The 23,178-nt window shown below is 44.5% G+C and overlaps 1 protein-coding gene across 18 annotated transcripts in view; it reads right to left on the reverse strand.

Annotated features, from left to right (window-relative positions):
• The window catches only part of DTNB (dystrobrevin beta), a 380,746-nt gene that overhangs the window by 251,963 nt on the left and 105,605 nt on the right, over positions 1–23,178 (reverse strand). For all 18 annotated transcript variants that reach the window (XR_007356069.2, XR_007356070.2, XR_007356076.2 and 15 more), the window contains one exon: positions 5,281–5,447. Coding sequence is in view for 4 of the 18 variants with exons in the window: in XM_048846097.2 (XP_048702054.2) it covers positions 5,281–5,447 (167 nt within the window). In the remaining 14 variants the exon portion in view is untranslated. The remainder of the gene's footprint in view (positions 1–5,280; positions 5,448–23,178) is intronic.

Raw genomic sequence — 23,178 nt, forward strand, 5'->3', positions numbered from 1 at the left:
AGCCCATGATGAAAAAGTCTCCATTTGGCCCAGTAACAGCATCTAATGGAGTCCTTCCTGCTGCGGAGAATGTCCTGTGCAGCTGAAGAGCATGTTTGTTCTAAGGCACATGACCACCCAAATACCAACCCAACATGTAGTGCATGTGGATTGGGATATCTGATCTCACTGTTGCACTGAGTCCCCAGATCGGGAAAGGCACGGATGGAATTGGTTGGTGGGAGGACATATGGAAAAAATTGGGGAACCAGGATTGTCTGGGTCTGCAGGGGGTGATCAGAATTACCATCACTCTGTCTTGTCAAATCTTTTGCAGTACTTGAAGCAGGAGCGGTAGCGGAGGGAAGGAGTAATTGAGTTGGTACGACCAGGGAGAGTGGTCAGTTTGGATGAGCTATTGCCAGCAGGATAGTGAGTTTGTGTGTGTATGGGGGTGGGGGGTGAGAGAACCTGGATTTGTGCAGGAAATAGCCCACCTTGATTATCATACACATTTTAAAGAGAGTGGTCACTTTGGATGAGCTATTGCCAGCAGGAGAGTGAGTTTGTGTGGGGGGGGGTGGAGGGTGAGAGAACCTGGATTTGTGCTGGAAATGGCCCAACTTGATGATCACTTTAGATAAGCTATTACCAGCAGGAGAGTGGGGTGGGAGGAGGTATTGTTTCATGGTCTCTGTGTATATAATGTCTTCTGCAGTTTCCACAGTATGCATCCGATGAAGTGAGCTGTAGCTCACGAAAGCTCATGCTCAAATAAATTGGTTAGTCTCTAAGGTGCCACAAGTACTCCTTTTCTTTTTGCGCATACAGATTAACACAGCTGTTACTCTGAATACTGTAATAAGTACATTTATTCCTGCTTACACGTTATAAATGTGATCAAGTTACAATCACTTGTACCTAAGCCACCATCAATGCTTATTTTTGTGATCAGTAGAGCCCTGTGCAGATATACATGCTAGTCAGTGGCGGATTAGCCACTGGGCCCACGCCCAGGGGTCCCCGGAAAAATGGGTGCCCCATGACCTGCTCTGTTCACCCGGCTCTCTTGCTGGGGAGCGGGGGAAGGCCTCGCACCCCAACCCTGCTCTCCGGCAGGAGCACCGTGGGGGAGGGGAAACAGGGTAAGCCCCGGTGCCCCAATCCCATTTCCCCAGGAAGAGTGGGGAGGGTGGGGGACTGCAGGCGGAAGGGGTGAGGAGGGGCCCCCACTTGCTCTGGCCCAGGGCTCCGTAAAAGCTTAATCCACCTATGGCGCTAGTGTGTACAAGCAGCTCGCACACTTCCATGCAGAAGTCCCTTCCACGCATCAGTCTGTGTCTTGTGTCAGGGAGTGTGTGAGCTGCTTCCACACACTAGCAAAACCAGGGACAGCTGTTTCAACTGTATTTTTTTTCTCTTGGCCACACTCAGAATAGCCTTTTGGTTTTTGGGTGTGGATTAGTAAATGTATTAGAAGTATAAACAGATTTAGTTTCACATGAATAAAATAAAGTGATTAAACCATCAGCATCTTATCCTAATATGTTGTTCTTTACATGTAATTATGCAAACTATAAAAAAGCAAAAATTTAATGGGAGGAGAGATTGTAACTTACATGGGGTTCACAGCAAGTGAAGAAGGAATATAGGACATGACTGAATTAGCTGAAGTTCTTAACTGTTAATTTCCACGTTTTTCCACTTTGAAAGGATTATTTTTTTTTTTTGCAAATGAGTTATTCTATGAAAATTAATGTTGTGGCTATTAGGTATTGATACACTTCAATCTTAACTAAATCTTCAGTGAGCTTAAACACAAAAAGGAAGCTTACAAGAAGTGTAAACCTTGGTCAGATGACTAGGGAGGAGTATAAAAATATAAAAATTGAGTATGCAGGGGTGTAATCAGGAGGCCAAAAAACAACTGGAGTTGCAGCTAGCAAGGGATGTGAAGGGTAACGAAGTGTTTCTATGGGTATGGTAGCAACAAGAAAGGTCAGGGAAAGTGTGGGACCCTTAATGAATGTGGGAGGCAACCTAGTGACAGATGATGTGGAAAAAGCTGAAGTACTCAACTCTTTTTTTTTTTTTTGCCTTGGTTTTCACAGACAAGGGCAGCTCCCACAGTGCTGTCCTGGGCAACGCAGTATGGGGAGGAGGTGATCAGCCCTCAGTGGTGAAAGAATAGGTTAAGGACTATTTAGAAAAGCTGGACATGCACAAGTCCATGGGTCCAGATCTAATGCATACAAGGGTGCTGAGGGAACTGGCTGATGTGATTGCAGAGCCATTGGACATTATCTTTGAAAACTTGCAGCAATCAGGGGATTGGAAGAAGGCAGTTATAGTGCCCAACTTTTAAAAAGGGAAGACGGAGAACCCACGGAACTACAGATTGGTCAGCCTCACCTAAGCCCCTGGAAAAATCATGGAGCAGGTCCTCAATGAAACCATTTTAAAGCACTTGGCGGAAAGGAAGGTGATCAGGAACAGTCAACGTGGATTCACCAAGGGCAAGTCATGCCTGACCAACCTGATTGACTTCTATGATCAGATAACTGGCTCTGTGGATATGCAGAAAGCAGTGGACGTGATATATCTTGACTTTAGCAAAGCTTTTGATATGGTCTCCCACAGTATTCTTGCCAGCAAGTTAAAGTATGGATTGGATGAATGGACTATAAGGTGGATAGAAAGCTGGCTAGATTGTCAGGCTCAATAGGTAATGATCAACGACTCAATGTCTAGCTGGCAGCTGGTATCAAGTGGAGTACCCCCGTGGTCGGTTTTCTTCAACATCTTAATTAATGACCTGGCTGATGGGATGGATTGCACCCTCGGCAAGTTCGCGGATGACGCTAAGCTGGGGGCAGAGGTAAATATGCTGGAGGGTAGGGATAGGGTCCAGAGTGACCTGGACAAATTGGAGGACTGGGCCAAAATAAATCTGAGGTTCAAAAAGGACAAGTGCAGAGTCCTGAACTTAGAACGGAAGAATCCCACGCACCGCTACAGCCTGGGGAGTGACTGGCTAAGCAGCAGTTCTGCAGAAAAAGACCCGGGGATGATCGTGGACGAGAAGCTAGATGAGAGTTAACAGTGTGCCCTTGTTGCCAAGAAGGCCAATGGCATATTGGGCTGCATTAGTAGAAGCATTGCCAGCAGATCGAGGGAAGTGAATATTCCCTTCTATTCGGCATTGGTGAGGCCACACCTGGAATACTGCATCCAGTTTTGAGCTCCCTACTACAGAAAGGATATGGGCAAATTGGAGAGAGTTCACCAGAGGGCAACGAAAATGATTAGGGGGCTGGGGCACATGCCTTATGAGGAGAGGCTGAGGGAACTTGGGTTATTTAATTTCTAGAAGAGAAGAGTGAGGGAGGTTTTGATAGCAGCCTTCAATTACCTGAAGGGGGGTTCCAAAGAGGATGGAGCTAGGCTGTTCTCTGTGGTGGCAGATGACAGAACAAGAAGCAATGGTCTCAAGTTGCAGTGTGGGAGGTGTAGGTTGGATATTAGGAAACACTATTTCACTAGGAGGGTGGTGAAGCACTGGAATGGGTTACCTAGGGAGGTGGTGGAATCTCCTTCCTTAGAGGTTTAATCTTCTATGATTCTATACCTGGAACTCCCTCTTTAAACTAGTATTATTCATGTCCACCCTGTTCATTTAATCACGACTTAAAACTGGTTTCGTCCACCTAGGATAATCTAAATGATTGAGTTCACCATCAAAAAGTGGTTATACATTCATAGATTTTTATGGCCAGAATGGGCCATTCTGATGATCTCATCTGACCTCCTGCAAACATGGACCATAGAACCTCATCAAGTAATTTCAATCAAGCCCACTGTTTTGAGCCATAACATACCTTTTAGAATGACGTCTGGTCTTGATTTTAAAGAGAAAGTGGATGGAGATTCTACCAGCTCTCTAAGTAAACTGACCAAATGGTTATTTACCCTCACTGCTAAAAATATTAATCTTATTTCTAATCTGAATTTGTTTAGTTTCTGCTTTCAAATATTGGATATCATTATGCCTTTTTCTTCTACATTAAAGAGCCATCTACTATCAGAAATCTCTTCTCCAGGTACACGCAAGTCATGATCAAGTCATTCTCAGTCTTCTCTTGGATAAACTAAACAGATTTAGCTTTGTAAATCTCTTGCTACAAGGCCTGTGTGATGGGGTCTACTGTGCCTTCTTTGTCCCCTGCTGGAGGTGTCTGTCCCCTGTGCTCAAGGAAAACCTACTCAGACCAGGCTACCAACAAGACTTAGTCTTCCGGAGCTTAGAAGGGCCAGGAGGAGGCACCGAATAATCAGGAGCCAGCAGAGCAGTTAAGAATGCTTGCCTGCTACTTCTCAGGGGCACCACAGAGTGAGATTGGGACAGAAGAAAAGCTCCTCAGTGCTAGCACAGAACCCAAGGTCCAGGTCAGGGCCCTGCCCTTAAGTGCTTGCCCTGGCATTTTGCTTGTTTGTTTAAAGGCGCAGACAGTGAATTCTGAGTTTTGCAATCTTAGTTAACTATTTAGAGACCTAGAGACTTTAGATGCCAAGCTTATGGCACCAGCCACCCTGCTCCAAGCAGGTCACAACTTGTGGACTAAGACAGGGGGTGGCTGCAGCATCATGCTTGATACTATCAGGGTTGTTACAGAATCACCCCACCTGTAACATCCTGTTTTCCAGACCTTGAATTATTAGCTATGACTTGGGATATGCTCATCTTGTCGTCTGGTGTACTATTTTTCCAAATTTTACTGCCCATGTATCTTAGATTATCAGATTCTTGGGTTAAGGATTTGTCTTCCACAATATATACAGTCCAGCTTCATGCACAATGAAGGCAAACATTTATTTATTTTAAAGAGCTACTATGTTCAAGAAGAACACTTTGCCGAAAAGAGCACCTTGTGTGCATAGTGTTTTCTTGCTTTGTAAAGACATCAAAATTACGGTGGGTTATTAGGCTGGTAAAAAGAGGGATGTAGGAAGGTATGGTATTGGGGAAAAGAAGACAAGTGCTTTGTTTTATATGTCTCAGATTGCAAGGCACTTGAGAGCAGGAACAGTATCGTCAGCACTGGGCAAAATGATAATGTCAAATAATTAAATAAAATTTCATTCAACTCAGAAAGAAGTATAATGTGCCTATTTATAAGCTCCTATTTGAAAAACTTTAAGATTTAACCTGTGATTCTAAGCCTTTTACAAAAACGTCTTTAGCTTTCAAAAGAAATTTGCATAGAGATGATCAGTGCATTATTACAAACAAAGCTGAGTTACCCATGAGGAATGCTCCTTCATCTGATGTTGGTTGCTATGAGGGCCATTTGCATGGCCACGCCAAAAACAGTTTTGGCAGAGCTGGTAGTTGTGGCACTGCTGGCATCGGTACCGGAAACCCATCATGCTCTCACACCGACAGTATGAACATTCCACAGGATGGAAGACTTCAGGGGGGAAAAGCAATAAGAGAATCTTAGAAACTGTTGTTTTACTATTATCTGAAAAACCACACACAATAAATCTGAGTCCCCAAAAAGGATGAAGTTCCTAAACATCAATAAAATTTGCTAACAATTTCAATCCCAAAATGATATATGTTGCACAGTGTTAAAATACAGCCAGAACCCAGGTATAAAGTTCTTAGTTTATTTTTGAGCACCCAAAACTATGCTAGGGGCTGTAACAACAAAGACATTGTCCCTGTACCAAAGAGTTTACAATCTAAATTAGACATGACAAATAGTGAGGGTCATAAACAGACCAAAAAATGGGGGGAGAAGGAGATGGGGAAATGATAAACAAACAAAAAAAGAGCATATAATTACTCTGCAAGGCACATACTCCTCTTAGTGGTTCTGTTGACTTAAGTTTTTCCTTTCCAGTTTTATTCATTTCTTTAGTTTACCTTTTCCTCCCCTTCATTGTTCATATAAGAGATGACAGAAGTGAGTTTTTAGTAGAGATGGAATGAGGTATATGTGAGGTCAAGGAGGTAACTTGAAAATGGAATGTTTCAGAGGAACAGCCGTGTTAGTCTGTATTCGCAAAAAGAAAAGGAGTACTTGTGGCACCTTAGAGACTAACCAATTTATTTGAGCATGAGCTTTCGTGAGCTACAGCTCACTTCATCAGATGTATACCGTGGAAACTACGGTATACATCTGATGAAGTGAGCTGTAGCTCACGAAAGCTCATGCTCAAATAAATTGGTTAGTCTCTAAGGTGCCACAAGTACTCCTTTTATTTTTGAAAATGGAATATATTTGGAAAGGGGCAGCATGGAGATGGAAATGGAAGAAGGGTACAAAGGAAACTTCAAAGCTATCAACAATATTGGAGTGGAGAGAATGGGGTAATGCAAAACAAAAACATGGTCACTGATGCAGACTTTGGCCAGAAGCATAGGGTCTTGAATCCAAGGATAGGGAATTTCAATATGATATGCTGGGCAACAAGAAGATCTTATGGAGTGAAAATGAAGTCAAAACCAAAAGGTGGTGGGAAATGATTTTGGTGACAGCATTTTGAATGGACAGCAGGGAGCAAGGTAAGTATCTACAAGATTGGAGAGGAGGAGGTTACAATAGTCAATATCCGCTATTAGAGCATTAACAAGCAATTCAGTCATCAGAAAAAGAACATAAGAACAGCCATAGTGAGTCAGACCAAAGGTCCATCTAGCCCTGTATCCTGTCTTCCGACAGTGGCCCATGCCAGGTGCCCCAGAAGGAATGAACAACACAGGGAATCATCCAGTGATCCATCCCCTGTCGCCCATTCCCAGCTTCTGGCAAACAAAGGCTAGGGACACCATCCCTGCCCATCCTGGCTAATAGCCATTGATGGGCCTATCCTCCATGAACTTAACTAGTTCTTTTTTGAACCCTGTGTGACGAAGTTCCTCCTCTGCCTTGATGGGTCCTGCGCTTATTGGCGGATTTTCTCGCCTCAGAGGTTCATGGCAGTCCTCAGTTTGGCCACTTTCGTGGCTCAAATCTGCCGTTCACTCAGTTAGCCTCATCACTGGACAGCATGGGGAAAGGAAGACGAACAATCCTTGCAGTCTCTGCTGATCCACCTAGTGGATCGGGGAACAGGCCAGAGACCTTCCCCTCTGGTGGAACCCACAGTCCAGGTCAACTCCTCCAGTATCAAGTAGGGAGTTGGAGGGATGGGGGGAACTCGGGCCCGCCCTCTACTCCGGGTTCCAGCCCAGGGCCCTGTGGATTGCAGCTGTCTACAGTGTCTCCTGTAACAGCTGCGTGACAGCTACAACTCCCTGGGCTACTTCCCCATGGCCTCCTCCCAACACCTTCTTTATTCTCACCACAGGATCTTCCTCCTGATGTCTGATGCTGCTTGTACTTCTCAGTCTTCCAGTAGTACGCCTTCTCACTCTCATCTTCTTGCGCCTCTTGCTCCCAGCTCCTCGCATGGACTCCACAAACTGAAGTGAGCTCCTTTTTAAAACCCAGGTGCCCTGATTAGCCTGCCTGTCTTAATTGATTCTAGCAGCTTCTTCATCGGCTGCAGGTGTTCTAATCAACCTGTCTGCCTTAATTGTTTCCAGAAAGTTCCTGATTTGTTCTGGAACCTTCCCTGTTACCTTACCCAGGGGAAAGGGACCTACTTAACCTGGGGCTAATATATCGGCCTTCTATCACTCTCCTGTAGCCATCTGTCTTGACCCTGTCACACATGTTATAGTGTTGGCTTTCACAACATCCTCTGGCAAAGAGTTCCACAGGTTGACTGTGTGTTGTGTGAAGAAATACTTTTTTGTTTGTTTTAAATCTGTTGCCTATTCAGACTTAATTAAGAAGAGAATGTTCAAGATTTTGGTGTGAGAACATTTTCTGGGGGACATCAGCATGTGGATGAAAGGCAGAAGTTTGAAACTATAGCTCAGATGGCAGTGATGCTGAGAGAGAGAAAAAAGAAAAGGAGTACTTGTGGCACCTTAGAGACTAACCAATTTATTTGAGCATGAGCTTTCGTGAGCTACAGCTCACTCCGATGAAGTGAGCAGTAGCTCACGAAAGCTCATGCTCAAATAAATTGGTTAGTCTCTAAGGTGCCACAAGTACTCCTTTTCTTTTTGCGAATACAGACTAACACGGCTGTTACTCTGAAACCTGAGAGAGAGAAGTGCTTTAAGAACTTGCTGCTACAGTAACAATGACTGACTTTCACATTTTTATTCTCAGATTGTCCTCCAAGACTTGACACCAACAGCTGTGGTTGTAAAAAGGACAATATATGGTAGGGGTGGCCAAACTTACTGACCCTCCAAGCCGCATATGACAATCTTCAGAAGTTCAAGAGCCAGGGCATGTCTGCTGGGGTTCAGGGCTTGAGCCCCGCAGTGGTGTGGTGGGGCTAAGGATTTGTGCCCTGTGGGGAGGGGGATCTCAGGGCTTCAGCTTTGAGGGAGGTCCCTGTCTGGACTTGGGGCTTCAGCGTTGCAGAAGGCGCCTGTCTGGGCTTGGAGTTTCAACCCCACTCCTGCTGAAGCACCGAGCCCCAGCAGGTGCGCCCAGTGGGGTTGAAGCCCAAGACCCACTGCTCTGCTGAGAAGAAGCTCCTAGCCCCACCACACCACCGCAGGGCAGAAGCCCCGAGCTCTTCCCCTCCCTGCCAAGTCTGGGAGGAAGAGAATGGGAGAGTTTGAGGGGCTCTGCAAGCCGCACTTCAACTGTAAAAGAGCCTAAGTTTCACCACCCCTGATATATGGCTATGAGACTTCATTCTATCCTGAAAGACTTGGGCTGGCCACACTGATCTACATCTACATTCATGACCTATGGATTTGATTACTTTAAAATAATATACCTAGGGAATGAAATTACTGACCCAAAAAATCTTCAGTTAATTACAAATGTAGCTACCAGCCTAATTAGCACCGCATGCCACCAAAAACCAATCAATCCCAGTGCTTCATTCCTTACAAGGTTTCATGTTAAACACTAAGTCAAGTTCAAAGCTTTGATTGTTAGTTTTCTTCATACAAACAGCCCAGACTACAAAAGAGACAGCTTCACACCTGCTTTCCACTGGAACAAGAGAGTTGTCATGAATGAGATTAGTGAGCACTAAAAACAAAGCTTTCTTTGTAGCTAGCCCAGGAATGAGGAACTCCTGGAACACATCAGAATGATCACAAAAACTCACTGTTATCAGAATGGAATGTAACACACCCTCCAAACTAGCTTCCACAATTGACTAGGTACACACACAAGCTAGGAAACTGACATCTTAAGTTTTTCTTTTAAAATCCTTGGAAGGCTCATCCTTGGACTAACTCTCCTGAGAGCTGGCTGGAGAAAATCTCAGAAAGATAGGTCTGAATTTGAATTTCAGTGAGAGTTACTGCACATTTTTCAAGACAATGAATACGTCTTTCTAAGCTCTGCAAATGAGGCATTTTGCTCCACGTTCCTCACATGTTCTTGTCAACTGCTGGAAATGGCCCACCTTGATTATCACTACAAAAGGCTTCCCCCCCCCTCCCCAGCTCTCCTGCTGGTAATAGCTCACCTTACCTGATCACTCTTGTTACAGTGTGTATGGTAACACCCATTGTTTCATGTTCTCTGTGTATATAAATCTCCCCACTGTATTTTCTACTGCATGCATCCAATGAAGTGAGCTGTAGCTCACGAAAGCTCATGCTCAAAAAAATTGGTTAGTCTCTAAGGTGCCACAAGTACTCCTTTTCATCTTGTAGGGTTTATCCACCATCTCCCCAAATAGATGATGGCCTTTGGAGGGCAAGTGGAAAAAAACAGCTGCATACCTTCTTGTAACTGGTTTCAGAGTAACAGCCGTGTTAGTCTGTATTCGCAAAAAGAAAAGGAGTACTTGTGGCACCTTCGAGACTAACCAATTTATTTGAGCATGAGCTTTCGTGAGCTACAGCTCACTTCATCGGATGCATACCGTGGAAACTGCAGCAGACATTATATACACACAGAGATCATGAAACAATACCTCCTCCCACCCCACTGTCCTGCTGGTAATAGCTTATCTAAAGTGATCATCAAGTTGGGCCATTTCCAGCACAAATCCAGGTTTTCTCACCCTCCACCCCCCCACACACAAATTCACTCTCCTGCTGGTAATAGCCCATCCAAAGTGACAACTCTCTTCACAATGTGCATGATAATCAAGGTGGGCCATTTCCTGCACAAATCCAGGTTCTCTCACCCCCTCACCCCCCTCCAAAAACCACACACACAAACTCACTCTCCTGCTGGTAATAGCTCATCCAAAGTGACCACTCTCCCTACAACGTGCATGATAATCAAGGTGGGCCATTTCCAGCACAAATCCAGGTTTTCTCACCCCCCCACCCCCATACATACACAACCTCACTCTCCTGCTGGTAATAGCTCATCCAAAGTGACCACTCTGTCTACAATGTGCATGGTAATCAAGGTGGGCCATGTCCAGCACAAATCCAGGCTCTCTCACCCCCCCCCTTTTTTTTCCGGGGGACACACACACACACAAACTCACTCTCCTGCTGGCAATAGCTCATCCAAACTGACCACTCTCCAAGCTTAAATCCAAGTTTAACCAGAACATCTGGTTGGAGGGGGGTAGGAAAAAACAAGTGGAAATAGGCTACCTTGCATAATGACTTAGCCACTCCCAGTCTCTATTTAAGCCTAAATTAATAGTATCCAATTTGCAAATGAATTCCAATTCAGCAGTTTCTCGCTGGAGTCTGGATTTGAAGTTTTTTTGTTTTAAGATAGCGACCTTCATGTCTGTGATTGCGTGACCAGAGAGATTGAAGTGTTCTCCGACTGGTTTATGAATGTTATAATTCTTGACATCTGATTTGTGTCCATTTATTCTTTTACGTAGAGACTGTCCAGTTAAACCAATGTAAATGGCAGAGGGGCATTGCTGGCACATGATGGCATGTAACTGTTTTTCTTTGAGAGATGTTGCATATGTCCATTATACTGTAGATGTGTGCACACCTCATGACCTGGTGCTGGAGTGGGCAGCCCCACCCATGGCCAAGATCTTTGTGAGCCAACTAAGGATATAAAGGGCAGAGTCACCCCATTCCTCCTTCAGTTCCTTTACACTGGAACCCAATGATAGACTCCAACACATCAGGGAAGCATGGTGGGTCACGTAGTGGATATATGAAACATCTCGAAGAATAACAGTTACAGGGTGGTAAGTAACCATTTTTTCTTCAAGTGCCTGCATTATGGTATACAGAATGTCCAAGCTGTTACCGCAGGAGGAGGGGCTCAGAGGCTCATAGAAAGAGGGACTGTAGGACTGCCTTGCCTAGATCTGCATCTTCCTTCAAGTTTCAGAGTGCGTATGGTCTAGTGAAAATTTGAACTGAGGACCATGTTGCTGCTCTACATACGTCCATAATAGGGATGTGTGCCAGAAATGCAGTTGAGGTAGAATATGCTCTGAGCAAAGGTGCTATGAGTCTATAAGGAGATATTACTCCTTTACCAGCGTAAGCCATTACGATGCAGTTAGTGATCCATTTCAAGATCCTGTGTTGTGACTGGATGATGCCTCACTCGTTCTGCATATAACAAGAACAGCTAGGAAGAAACCTGCAATGGCTTTATCCTGTCCAAGTAAAAAGCCAACATATGCCAAACACTCAGGGTATGGAGTTTTCTCTCATACCTGTTCACATGAGACTTTGGAAAGAAAACTAGCAGACAGATTGGGTTAGGTGGAAGTCAGATACCACTGTAGAGAGGAACTTCCAAGGAGCCTAAGCTAGACCTTGTCCTTGTGAAGAACGTGTAAAGGTGGATCAGTGACCAATGCGTTCGGTTCACCTACCATCTTGGCAAAGGTGATAGCCACTTAAAATACTACCTTCACTAATAGGTGTAGAAAGGAGCACAGTGCTAAAGACTGTGAAAGAGGGTCCATAAGCACAGACAACTCCAAATTCAGATCCCACAAAGGTGTTGGGTCTCAGACTTCTGGAAATAATCTGTTTAGAGATTTCACGAATCTGGTCATGATGGAGTGAGTAAAAATAGTCCTGCCCCTTATATGAGGATGAAAAGCCAAAGTGGCCTCCAGATACACCTTAAGAGAGCTGAGCATCAGACCCAACTCCTTAAGGTACCAAAGATTATCCAGGATTGTCTGAATGCTGGTCTGAGTTGGGGACGCATTTTGGGAGGCTGTCCAGATGGAAAAATGCTTTTTATTCACTCAAGTAAGTAGCTCTAGTGGAAAGTTTTCTCCTGTTAAGGAGAACATTCTGGACAGCCACTGACCAATGCATTTCCTCCGTACTCAGCCACCAGTGAACGATGCTGTGGGGCTCAGCCCTTAGGGATTTGGAGGCAGCACTTGCTATGGGTTGTGCCTCAGGATGCCCTTTGTCACTGGAAACAGTAAGAGTTCCTGAGTGGACAGTTTGCAGAGGTCTCAACACCACATCTGCCTTGATGAGGCTGCAGCTATAAGGACCAATCTGCCATGATCTTTCTTGAGCTTGATAATGACCCTGGGAATCAGGGACACAGGTGGGAGTGCATAAAGGAGGTCCTTGTCCCATGGACAAAGGAAAGTGTCTGATAGGGATCAGGTGGCTGTGACCTACCCTGGAACAAAACTGGGCACACTTCCTATTCTGCTTTATCAAAGCTTTATCAAAGCTTTTGATACGGTCTCCCACAGTATTCTTACCAGCAAGTTAAAAAAGTATGGGCTGGATGAATGGACAATAAAGTAGATAGAAAGCTGGCTAGATTGTCGAACTCAACGGGTAGTGATCAACAGCTCAATGTCTAGTTGGCAGCCGGTATCAAGCAAAGTGCCCCAGGGGTCAGTCCTGTGGCCGGTTTTGTTCAACATCTTTATTAACGATCTGGATGATTGGATGAATTGTACCCTCAGCAAGTTCTCAGATGACACTAAGCTGGGGGGAGAGGTAGATATGCTAGAGGGTAGGGATAGGGTCCAGAGTGACCTAGACAAATTGGAGGATTGGGCCAAAATAAATCTGATGAGGTTCAACAAGGACAAGTGCAGAGTTCTGCATTTAGGAAGGAAGAATCCCATGCACCGCTACAGCCTGGGGACTGACTGGCTAAGCAGCAGTTCTGCAGAAAAGGACCTTGGGATTACAGTGAATGAGAAGCTGAATATGAGTCCGCAATGTGCCCTTGTTACCAAGAAGGCGAATGGCATATTGGGCTGTATTTGTAGGAGCATTGCCAGCAGACCGGGGGAAGTGATTATTCCCCTCTATTCGGCACTGGTGTGGCCACACCTGGAGTACTCTGTCCAGTTTTGGTCCCCCCACTACAGAAGGGATGTGGACAAATTGGAGAGTGTTCAGTGGAGGGCAACAAAAATTATTAGGAGGCTGGGGCACATGACTTACGAGGAGAGGCTCAGGGAACTGGGGTTATTTAGTCTGCAGAAGAGAAGCGTGAGGAAGGGATTTGATAGCAGTCTTCAAATACCTGAAAGGGGGTTCCAAAGAGGATGGAGCTAGGCTGTTCTCAGTGGTGGAGAACAAGGAGTAATGGTCTGAAGTTGCAGTGTGGGAGGTGTAGGTTGGATATTCAGAAACACTATTTCACTAGGAGGGTGGTGAAGCACTGGAATGGGTTACCTAGGGAGGTGGTGGAATCTCCAACCTCAGAGGTTTTTAAGGCCCGCTTGACAAAGCCATGGCTGGGATGATTTAGTTGGTTTTGGTCCTGTTTTGAGCAGGGGATTGGACTAGATGACCTCCTGAGTTCTCTTCCAACCCGAATATTCTATGATTCTATGAAAATTCATTCCATGAGAGGATCCACCTATCTATGTGAAGCATAGGAACAGCCAATTGGTCCTAGACTGGTGAAGTTGATACTCTTCGGACCTGCTAAACAGGACATCAAGCATGTTCCATGAACTGTGCATTTCCTGCTCCTCTTAGGAAGGGTAGCAACTACCATTTTCATCAGGAACTTTCTTCTGATTTGGTGAGAGAGGTAAAGTCTAGTTTTCCACAAAATGGGGCTATGCTGACAGGGCTGCAATATTTGGTTGGAAAACTACCTGAGCAGTTCACAAGAGTAGAGGAGTGACCAGTTAACAAATAATTGGGAATACATTCTTCCCCCAGGACTTTTCCCTGGATTAAATATCACTACTAAATTAATCTTCTTTGCAAAGGAACAGGTCAGATATATTTTATTGTCTGCATCATCTTTTAAAGATAAATCCGAAGAAACAAGTTAGTCAGTTAATTTGCTGAAGTTCATATACAATTAATTTGTTAGGTGCCTACAATATAGGCACAGATAAAGACATGATCCCTGTTCCAAGGAGTTTACAATCTATTAAAATCTTTCTAAAAATATAAATACCTAGCTAGGGTGACAGGACAGTCAAGTGTAAAAAGGAGAAAAATAACTTTTCACATTACTAGGGTATGCTTTCCTACATTTCTTCCTCTTTTACAGAGGTAAGGAGGGAAGTAGAATATAGGAATTTCTTCCACTTGGATTTACAATGGCTTCTTCTTCAGTCAAAACTCTTGTTTTCTTCCATGGACTTATTTCTACAGAAATCTAACAAAATGGATTAGAAGTCCTACTGAATGGCATACTATTAGTATTATATTGCACATCTCCTCAAAAACTGAAGCATGTCTCTCAAAAATGATGTCCTAGGTGTCTTTAGGATAGTGTTACTGATTAAAGAAATTTAATTTGATTTAATTGGGGATTGGTCCTGCTTTGAGCAGGGGGTTGGACTAGATGACCTCCTGAGGCCCCTTCCAACCCTGATATTCTATGATTCTATGAACACTTGATCTGATGCCTTGTGAGAGAAGAGAATTTCTCTTACCTGTAAGTGGTATTCCTCCAATGGAATAAACTCAATCCATAACTTAATGTATTATTGTTTATCTCACACAAGAACAACCACAGGCAACCAAGGAAAGTACACGATTTTTTTCGGTGCCAATCCAGGTGTCCTCGAGCTTCTCTCAAGTACCCAGCTGTATCTGCCATATTACTTAACTAGAATACTTACAAACTACAAAGACGATGAGCATCTGATTGAAAGGTAAAGTTAGCCAACAAAGGTGCTCCACTCTGACAAGGTGCAATCAAAAAGACTTTTTATAGTATTGGCAATCAGTGAATGGGTCCAGAACTAGAAAAAAAACACTAACTAGATACTCACAAACAGTATCCAAGAATGAAAAATTACAGAGTTAAAATAATAGAAGCAAAGAATGAGAATCAACCAAAACAAACAAAAAAACCCACAAAACATGGGTCACTGTGGATTGAGCTCATTTCATCTGAGAAACACCATTTACAGGTTAGAAAAATTGTCTATTCCTTGTGTGAATAAGCTTAGTCCACAATTTAATGGGATCTTTATAACAATCTTATAACCACAACAAAAAGAGAGGTATTGGATTACTTTTCAAGCACTGAAATTAGAACTACTCTAGTGAAGACTGCTTTGGGGGAGGTATGTACATAAATGTAAGTACAAATACCAAGCTTATAGCTTCACAAATCTATTCTAAAGAAATATTTCTCAACCTGTGAGGTAACAGCACCTCTAAGCAATTCCAGACCCACAGTGAACAGGGTTTACCCTAGGCAAAGAGAAGTTACTTACCAGCAACTGTTCTTCAAAAGTCAGTCACATATGTGAACTCACACATGTATATATGCTGCCCCTTGGCGATAAGCTGCAGAACCTTCTTCAAAGCCAAGCCCAGGGAGGGTGTGTGTGCAAATACCCGTTTGTGACATTGACTTTCAAGACTATGAGAGTGTACCAGGGGGATGAGGTAGATGAGGCTTTCTTCCGGCAGCTCACGGAAGCTACTGGATCGCATGCCCTGATTCTCATGGGTGACTTTAATTTTCCTGATATCTGCTGGGAGAGCAATACAGCGGTGCATAGACAATCCAGGAAGTTTTTGGAAAGCGTAGGGGACAATTTCCTGGCGCAAGTGCTCGAGGAGCCAACTAGGGGGGGCGCTTTTCTTGACCTGCTGCTCACAAACCGGGTAGAATTAGTGGGGGAAGCAAAAGTGGATGGGAATCTGGGGGGCAGTGACCATGAGTTGGTTGAGTTCAGGATCCTGACACAGGGAAGAAAGGTAAGCAGCACGATACGGACCCTGGACTTCAGGAAAGCAGACTTCGACTCCCTCAGGGAACGGATGGCCAGGATCCCCTGGGGGACTAACTTGAAGGGGAAAGGAGTCCAGGAGAGCTGGCTGTATTTCAAGGAATCCCTGTTGAGGTTACAGGGACAAACCATCCCGATGAGTCGAAAGAATAGTAAATATGGCAGGCGACCAGCTTGGCTTAATGGTGAAATCTTAGCGGATCTTAAACATAAAAAAGAAGCTTACAAGAAGTGGAAGGTTGGACATATGACCAGGGAAGAGTATAAAAATATTGCTAGGGCATGTAGGAATGTTATCAGGAGGGCCAAATCGCACCTGGAGCTGCAGCTAGCGAGAGATGTTAAGAGTAACAAGAAGGGTTTCTTCAGGTATGTTGGCAACAAGAAGAAAGCCAAGGAATGTGTGGGCCCCTTACTGAATGAGGGAGGCAAACTAGTGACAGAGGATGTGGAAAAAGCTAATGTACTCAATGCTTTTTTTGCCTCTGTTTTCACTAACAAGGTCAGCTCCCAGACTGCTACGCTAGGCATCACAAAATGGGGAAGAGATGGCCAGCCCTCTGTGGAGATAGAGGTGGTTAGGGACTTTTTAGAAAAGCTGGACGTGCACAAGTCCATGGGGCCGGACGAGTTGCATCCGAGAGTGCTGAAGGAACTGGCGGCTGTGATTGCAGAGCCATTGGCCATTATCTTTGAAAACTCGTGGCGAACCGGGGAAGTCCCGGATGACTGGAAAAAGGCTAATGTAGTGCCAATCTTTAAAAAAGGGAAGAAGGAGGATCCTGGGAACTACAGGCCAGTCAGCCTCACTTCAGTCCCTGGAAAAATCATGGAGCAGGTCCTCAAAGAATCAATCCTGAAGCACTTACATGAGAGGAAAGTGATCAGGAACAGCCAGCATGGATTCACCAAGGGAAGGTCATGCCTGACTAATCTAATCGCCTTCTATGATGAGATTACTGGTTCTGTGGATGAAGGGAAAGCAGTGGATGTATTGTTTCTTGACTTTAGCAAAGCTTTTGACACGGTCTCCCACAGTATTCTTGTCAGCAAGTTAAGGAAGTATGGGCTGGATGAATGCACTACAAGGTGGGTAGAAAGCTGGCTAGATTGTCGGGCTCAACGGGTAGTGATCAATGGCTCCATGTCTAGTTGGCAGCCGGTATCAAGTGGTGTGCCCCAAGGGTCGGTCCTGGGGCCGGTTTTGTTCAATATCTTCATAAATGATCTGGAGGATGGTGTGGATTGCACTCTCAGCAAATTTGCGGATGATACTAAACTGGGAGGAGTGGTAGATACGCTGGAGGGGAGGGATAGGATACAGAAGGACCTAGACAAATTGGAGGATTGGGCCAAAAGAAATCTGATGAGGTTCAATAAGGATAAGTGCAGGGTCCTGCACTTAGGACAGAAGAACCCAATGCACAGCTACAGACTAGGGACCGAATGTCTAGGCAGCAGTTCTGCGGAAAAGGACCTAGGGGTGACAGTGGACGAGAAGCTGGATATGAGTCAGCAGTGTGCCCTTGTTGCCAAGAAGGCCAATGGCATTTTGGGATGTATAAGTAGGGGCATAGCGAGCAGATCGAGGGACGTGATCGTTCCCCTCTATTCGACATTGGTGAGGCCTCATCTGGAGTACTGTGTCCAGTTTTGGGCCCCACACTTCAAGAAGGATGTGGATAAATTGGAGAGAGTCCAGCGAAGGGCAACAAAAATGATTAGGGGTCTGGAACATATGAGTTATGAGGAGAGGCTGAGGGAGCTGGGATTGTTTAGCCTGCAGAAGAGAAGAATGAGGGGGGATTTGATAGCTGTTTTCAACTACCTGAAAGGGGGTTCCAAAGAGGATGGCTCTAGACTGTTCTCAATGGTATCAGATGACAGAACGAGGAGTAATGGTCTCAAGTTACAGTGGGGGAGGTTTAGATTGGATATTAGGAAAAACTTTTTCACTAAGAGGGTAGTGAAACACTGGAATGCGTTACCTAGGGAGGTGGTAGAATCTCCTTCCTTAGAGGTTTTTAAGGTCAGGCTTGACAAAGCCCTGGCTGGGATGATTTAACTGGGAATTGGTCCTGCTTTGAGCAGGGGGTTGGACTAGATGACCTTCTGGGGTCCCTTCCAACCCTTATATTCTATGATTCTATGATTCTACACATACTGTCTGGAGTAAGGCCCTGCGGCTGTGCCTGGTCAGTACTCCTGACATCCTAACGAGCCAGCTACACTGCCTGACGGACCGCCCTGCCTGACTGGCTGAGGAAGCTAGCAGGCCAGTTCTTAAACTCAGCAGCAGCAGCTCACAGGCTGTTCAATGCACATGCCCACAGACTCTCTGCCTCCCTGTGCTTCTTTCTCACCAAGCCCTGCTCCTGCTCTGCTCCCCTACAGCTCCTGCCCTGCACCCAGTCTTGTTTCCATCCTGCCCCAGCCTTGTTCCTGCCTCAGAACCAGCCTTGGTCCTGCCTTCCCTAACTCCGGGTACTCCAGTTCCGAGCTTTGGCTCTGATTCCTGACTGTGACTCTGTTGTGACCCTTGGCATTGACATTTAGACTCTGACTCTAGTTATGACCTTTACCTCTGTTTCCTGGTACTGGCCCTGTCTTGACTCCTGGCTCTGGCTTTCAGACTCCAACTGCTGGGCCTGACTCCTACTCCAACTATTAGGCCTGACCGCCTATGACCCAGTCTCCTGACATATACATCCCACCACTACCCACAAATGCATCAGTTTGTTCTCCTGAACTGCAGTGCGCCGATCACACACAAAACTCCAAGGCAAAGGAGGACAGGAAGCGTGAATACATGAAGGCAATTCTTAAAGAACAAGTTACTAGTGAGTAACCTCTCTCTTCTTCAAGGGACTCTTTGTATGCCACTTGGGGAAAACTAGTGATCAGTACTGCCTGGGTGGAAGGTGGGTGAGGAGTTCATAACAACATATGGATGGTAGCACTACCCTGACAAATAAAGCATTGGAGTATGATGCTAAGTCTAAAGAAAAGCAGTTGGTGAAAGTATGCACTGAACTTTAAGTTGCTACTCTGCTGATTTCAGTATTGGGAAGTGCCTAAGACATGCCACAGAAGCTACAATGGCTCTATTCAAATGGGTCCTTAACCCTGTAGGCCCTGGTAACTTAGCTATGTTGTAACAAAGTTCTACACAAGCCTTAACTCATTTAGATATCTCTGTGTTGATTGGTTCTCTTTAAAAGCTTTCTCTATATGCTACAAGTAGCCTATTAATCTTTTTAATGGGCTTTGTATTCTTGGCATCCAAAGTGTGGAGATATATTTCCCATGGGTGAGAACAATGACTGGGAAACAACTAAAGGAGGGAAATATACTGGCTAAGGCCATTAGAGCTTGGAGCTCACTGACTCTTCTTGCTGATGTGATCATAGCCAACAAGAATGGTGTTTTAGGGAAGTGTTCCTGAAAGGTCCAGACAGAGTCCGCTTCAGCTTGGTTTGCACCAAATCTAGATCCCAGGAAGGAGGTGGTTTTCTTACTCAGGGTAAAACATTAGTAAGTCTTTTTAGGAATCTGGCTATTGTTGGATGGGAAAATACCATTTTGTCCTGCACAGGGTGGCAGTGGGCTGAGATAGCAGCCAGGTGTATATTAATGCTGTTAGTGAGAGTCCTTGCAACTTAACATTAAACAGTCCGATATTGCATGAATTCCTGTTTGAGTCAGGGTAAGATTCTTGCTACTGGACCACATGGAGAATCTTTTCCTTTTTTGGACATAGCACTTCGTAGTGGACTTCATCCTTGTCCAGAGCAAGCCTGATCAGTGACCATCACAATAGGTTATTATCCAGGCCAACAGGCAAGGTGTCCCTGGATTGATATGAAGAATTTGGCTGTTCCTCTGAGGCAGGAGGTCCATCTGGAGACAGTGCAAGTGGAAAAGGAGATTCTTTGGAGAACTTTAGGAGCTCTGTATTCCAGTGTTGTCTTGGCCATGCTAGGGCCATATGAATCACGGTTCTGTCTCTCTATCGTTGGTAACACTGGGAAGGAGTGGGATTGGAGTCATCCACTGCAATCCAGAAGAAATCATCTGACAATGACTTTCCAGTCTTTGCTTGATTACTTCACACTTTCTCTGGAGGTGAAGAGATCCATTTATGACTTCTCCTGAATATGGAGATGGTTACTCACTGTTTCAAGAATCATTCAAGTTCATAGAATCATAAAAGTGTATGACTGGAATGGACCTCAATAGTTATTCTAATCCAGTCCTCTGCACTCAAGGCAGGACTAAGTAATAACTAGATGATTCCTGATTCTGGACTTTCTCCAATTTCCACATTGTTCCTGAAGTGTGGTGCCCAGAACTGGACACAGTATTCCAGCTCAGGCCTAATCAGCACAGAGTAGAGTGGAAGAATTACTTCTCATGTCTTGCTTATAACACTCCTGCTATGATGTTTGCATTTTTTTGCAACAGTGTTACCCTGTTGACTCATATTTAGCTAGTGATCTACTATGACCCCCAGATCCCTTTCTGCAGTACTCCTTTCTAGGCAGTCATTTCCAATTTTGTATGTGTGTAACTGATTGTTCCTTCCTAAGTGGCGTACTTTGCATTTGTCCTTATTGAATTTCATCCTATTTACTTCAGACCATTTCATCTGTTTGTTCATATCATTTTTAATTTTAATCCTATCCTTCAAAGCACTTTCAACCCCTCCCAGCTTGGTATCGTCTGCAAACATTAAAAGTGTACTCTTTATGCCATTATCGAAATCTTCTTCGCTGGTTTGAGGCATCTTCTAGGATGCTTTGGTGAGAAGTGTAGCAACATGATGCTTCTCACAAGTCAGTAGGCTGACCAGCATTCAGCATCTCTCAAAGAGCAGGTGATGTACACATCTTTAATGTCTTCAGACTGTACAATTACATAGTCCAGCATGCGCTACTGTTTTTACCTAGGATGCATCCATGTTGTCTTAGCCTGTTGGAAGACAGTTTTGGTAATAGTGAGATTAAACTCGGTACACTTGGGGAGAAGCAGTTGGCCATTGGAGTTTGACCTTCCAATGCTGTGATGGCCTAGTACCTTCTTCCATGTATCTGAGTCAGCTCCCACACAAGCACTAAAATCTCCAAGGACAATGAGTTCGGCACTCCTCTGCTGAGATCTTCATAAAACACCTCCTTGATCTCAGTGTATGAGTCATTTTCAGTGCAGTCACTGATAATGGTGGCATACTGGTGTCTATGTGGAGCACTATAAGTCAGTCATTGACTCTCTTGGGGAGCGAGTCAAGCTTGTGAGCAATGTTGGACCATATGGCGAACCCTACCTCTGACTGTCTTGGAGGGCAGTGATGTCTATGTTATACCTCTTCAGTGTTTTGGCAACAAGAGCTGTCCTTCGTTCCAGTCTTTGCTCATTGTCAAGAAGAGTTCTGACATTCCATGAACCAAATTGTCAGTCTGAATCTCTGTTTTATTTTGACCACTGAGTTGAATGATCAGCCAGGAGTAGTAGGTACAGAAATGGCAGGCTGTGTTTAGGATTCCTTTTCAGTTCCCTTTCCCCAGATTGGGGAGAGGAATGCTGTGCCTAAAAAAGGCCTACTCTATCACCTAAGGTGGATAAGAACTCCTTATCTACCTTGATCTATGGAGAATGACCATCACCCTAAGGCCACCTGTGTGAAGTTGTAAATAAGGATGGCCAGCAGCATCCTCTGTCTGGCCCAGTCACCACAGGACTTTGGTAAGTTTATTAGGTTAAATAAGAATGAGTTGAATGAATTGGGTGTGCACACATCTATAGTCTGGTTAAAATATGCTTGTAATACTATTGCCCTGTCATCACTCACTACTCCCCCATTTATTTCACCCATCTGTGATATCTTGTCTTAGAAAAAGATCATCAGATTTTTGGGGAAGGACTTCTGTATAGTGTCTAGAACAATTGGGCCCTGACTTGGTGGGGGCCTTTAGGTGCTACAAGCACCTTTAGGTGCTTTTACAACAGGTGAATGACATATCTCATGGTTACTTATTCCATTAAATGTGTGTGCGCATCTATTTATTACATACACACACATATTGTGAGAAGTCAATGATTTTATGAATAGAGAAAAGCACAGAGAAAGGCACAAAGTTGGGAGAGGGAGAAAAACAAATAGGGCATATAGGCTGGCATTCTTGGTAAAGCAGAGTGGGTGGGGTAATGTAAAATAAGAGAAGAGTTGAGACATAGGCAAGGGCAGAGTCTGCAGGGTCATAGAATCATAGAATATCAGGGTTGGAAGGGACCCCAGAAGGTCATCTAGTCCAACCCCCTGCTCAAAGCAGGACCAATTCCCAGTTAAATCTTGAATGACACACTAAGAAGTTTGAATTTGATATTGTGAACAAGGCACATCCACTGGAAACATTCAGAGACGGGGATGATGTGGTCCATTTGACAGGCATGGAAGATAATTTTAGCTGCAGGATTTTGGAAAGACTAGAGTACGACAGATATGGGTTTCAGGAAGACTTAAGTGGACGACAACTTAGTAATCAAGGCAAAAAGTTATTGGGGTGGGGACAAGCAGTCTAGCTGCTGAGACAGGCAAAGTGATATGGTTTTTAATATGTTGAGGAAAAATTGGGAAGATTTGATCATACCTAGGAAGCAACAAGAAAAGATGAGGGAGAAATTGATTACCCAAGATTCTGCCCCCCCCACCCCCCCGCAAAAAAAGAAGGGTTTGGGTTAAGTCCTTGGTGAACCACTGAGTCCACAGAAGATGACTGTCTCAAAAGTGGAAATTGTGATCTCCGAGACTGGAGTATGTTATGCCTCACAGAATGTGCTGACATATCTAGCATGGCAATCAAAGACCAGGTTGCACGCAGTGCCTCAACACAAGAAGTATTTTTGTTGTCCTTTTAGCCTTCTCCAGTTTTTCAAAGCCTAATCACTTCTCAGAGAAATACCTTCTTGTGTAGGTATAACTGGGAACTTGTAGCTAAGAAA

The sequence above is a fragment of the Caretta caretta genome, chromosome 3 (genome assembly GCF_965140235.1).
Source record: "Caretta caretta isolate rCarCar2 chromosome 3, rCarCar1.hap1, whole genome shotgun sequence".
NCBI classification, from domain to species: domain Eukaryota; kingdom Metazoa; phylum Chordata; order Testudines; family Cheloniidae; genus Caretta; species Caretta caretta.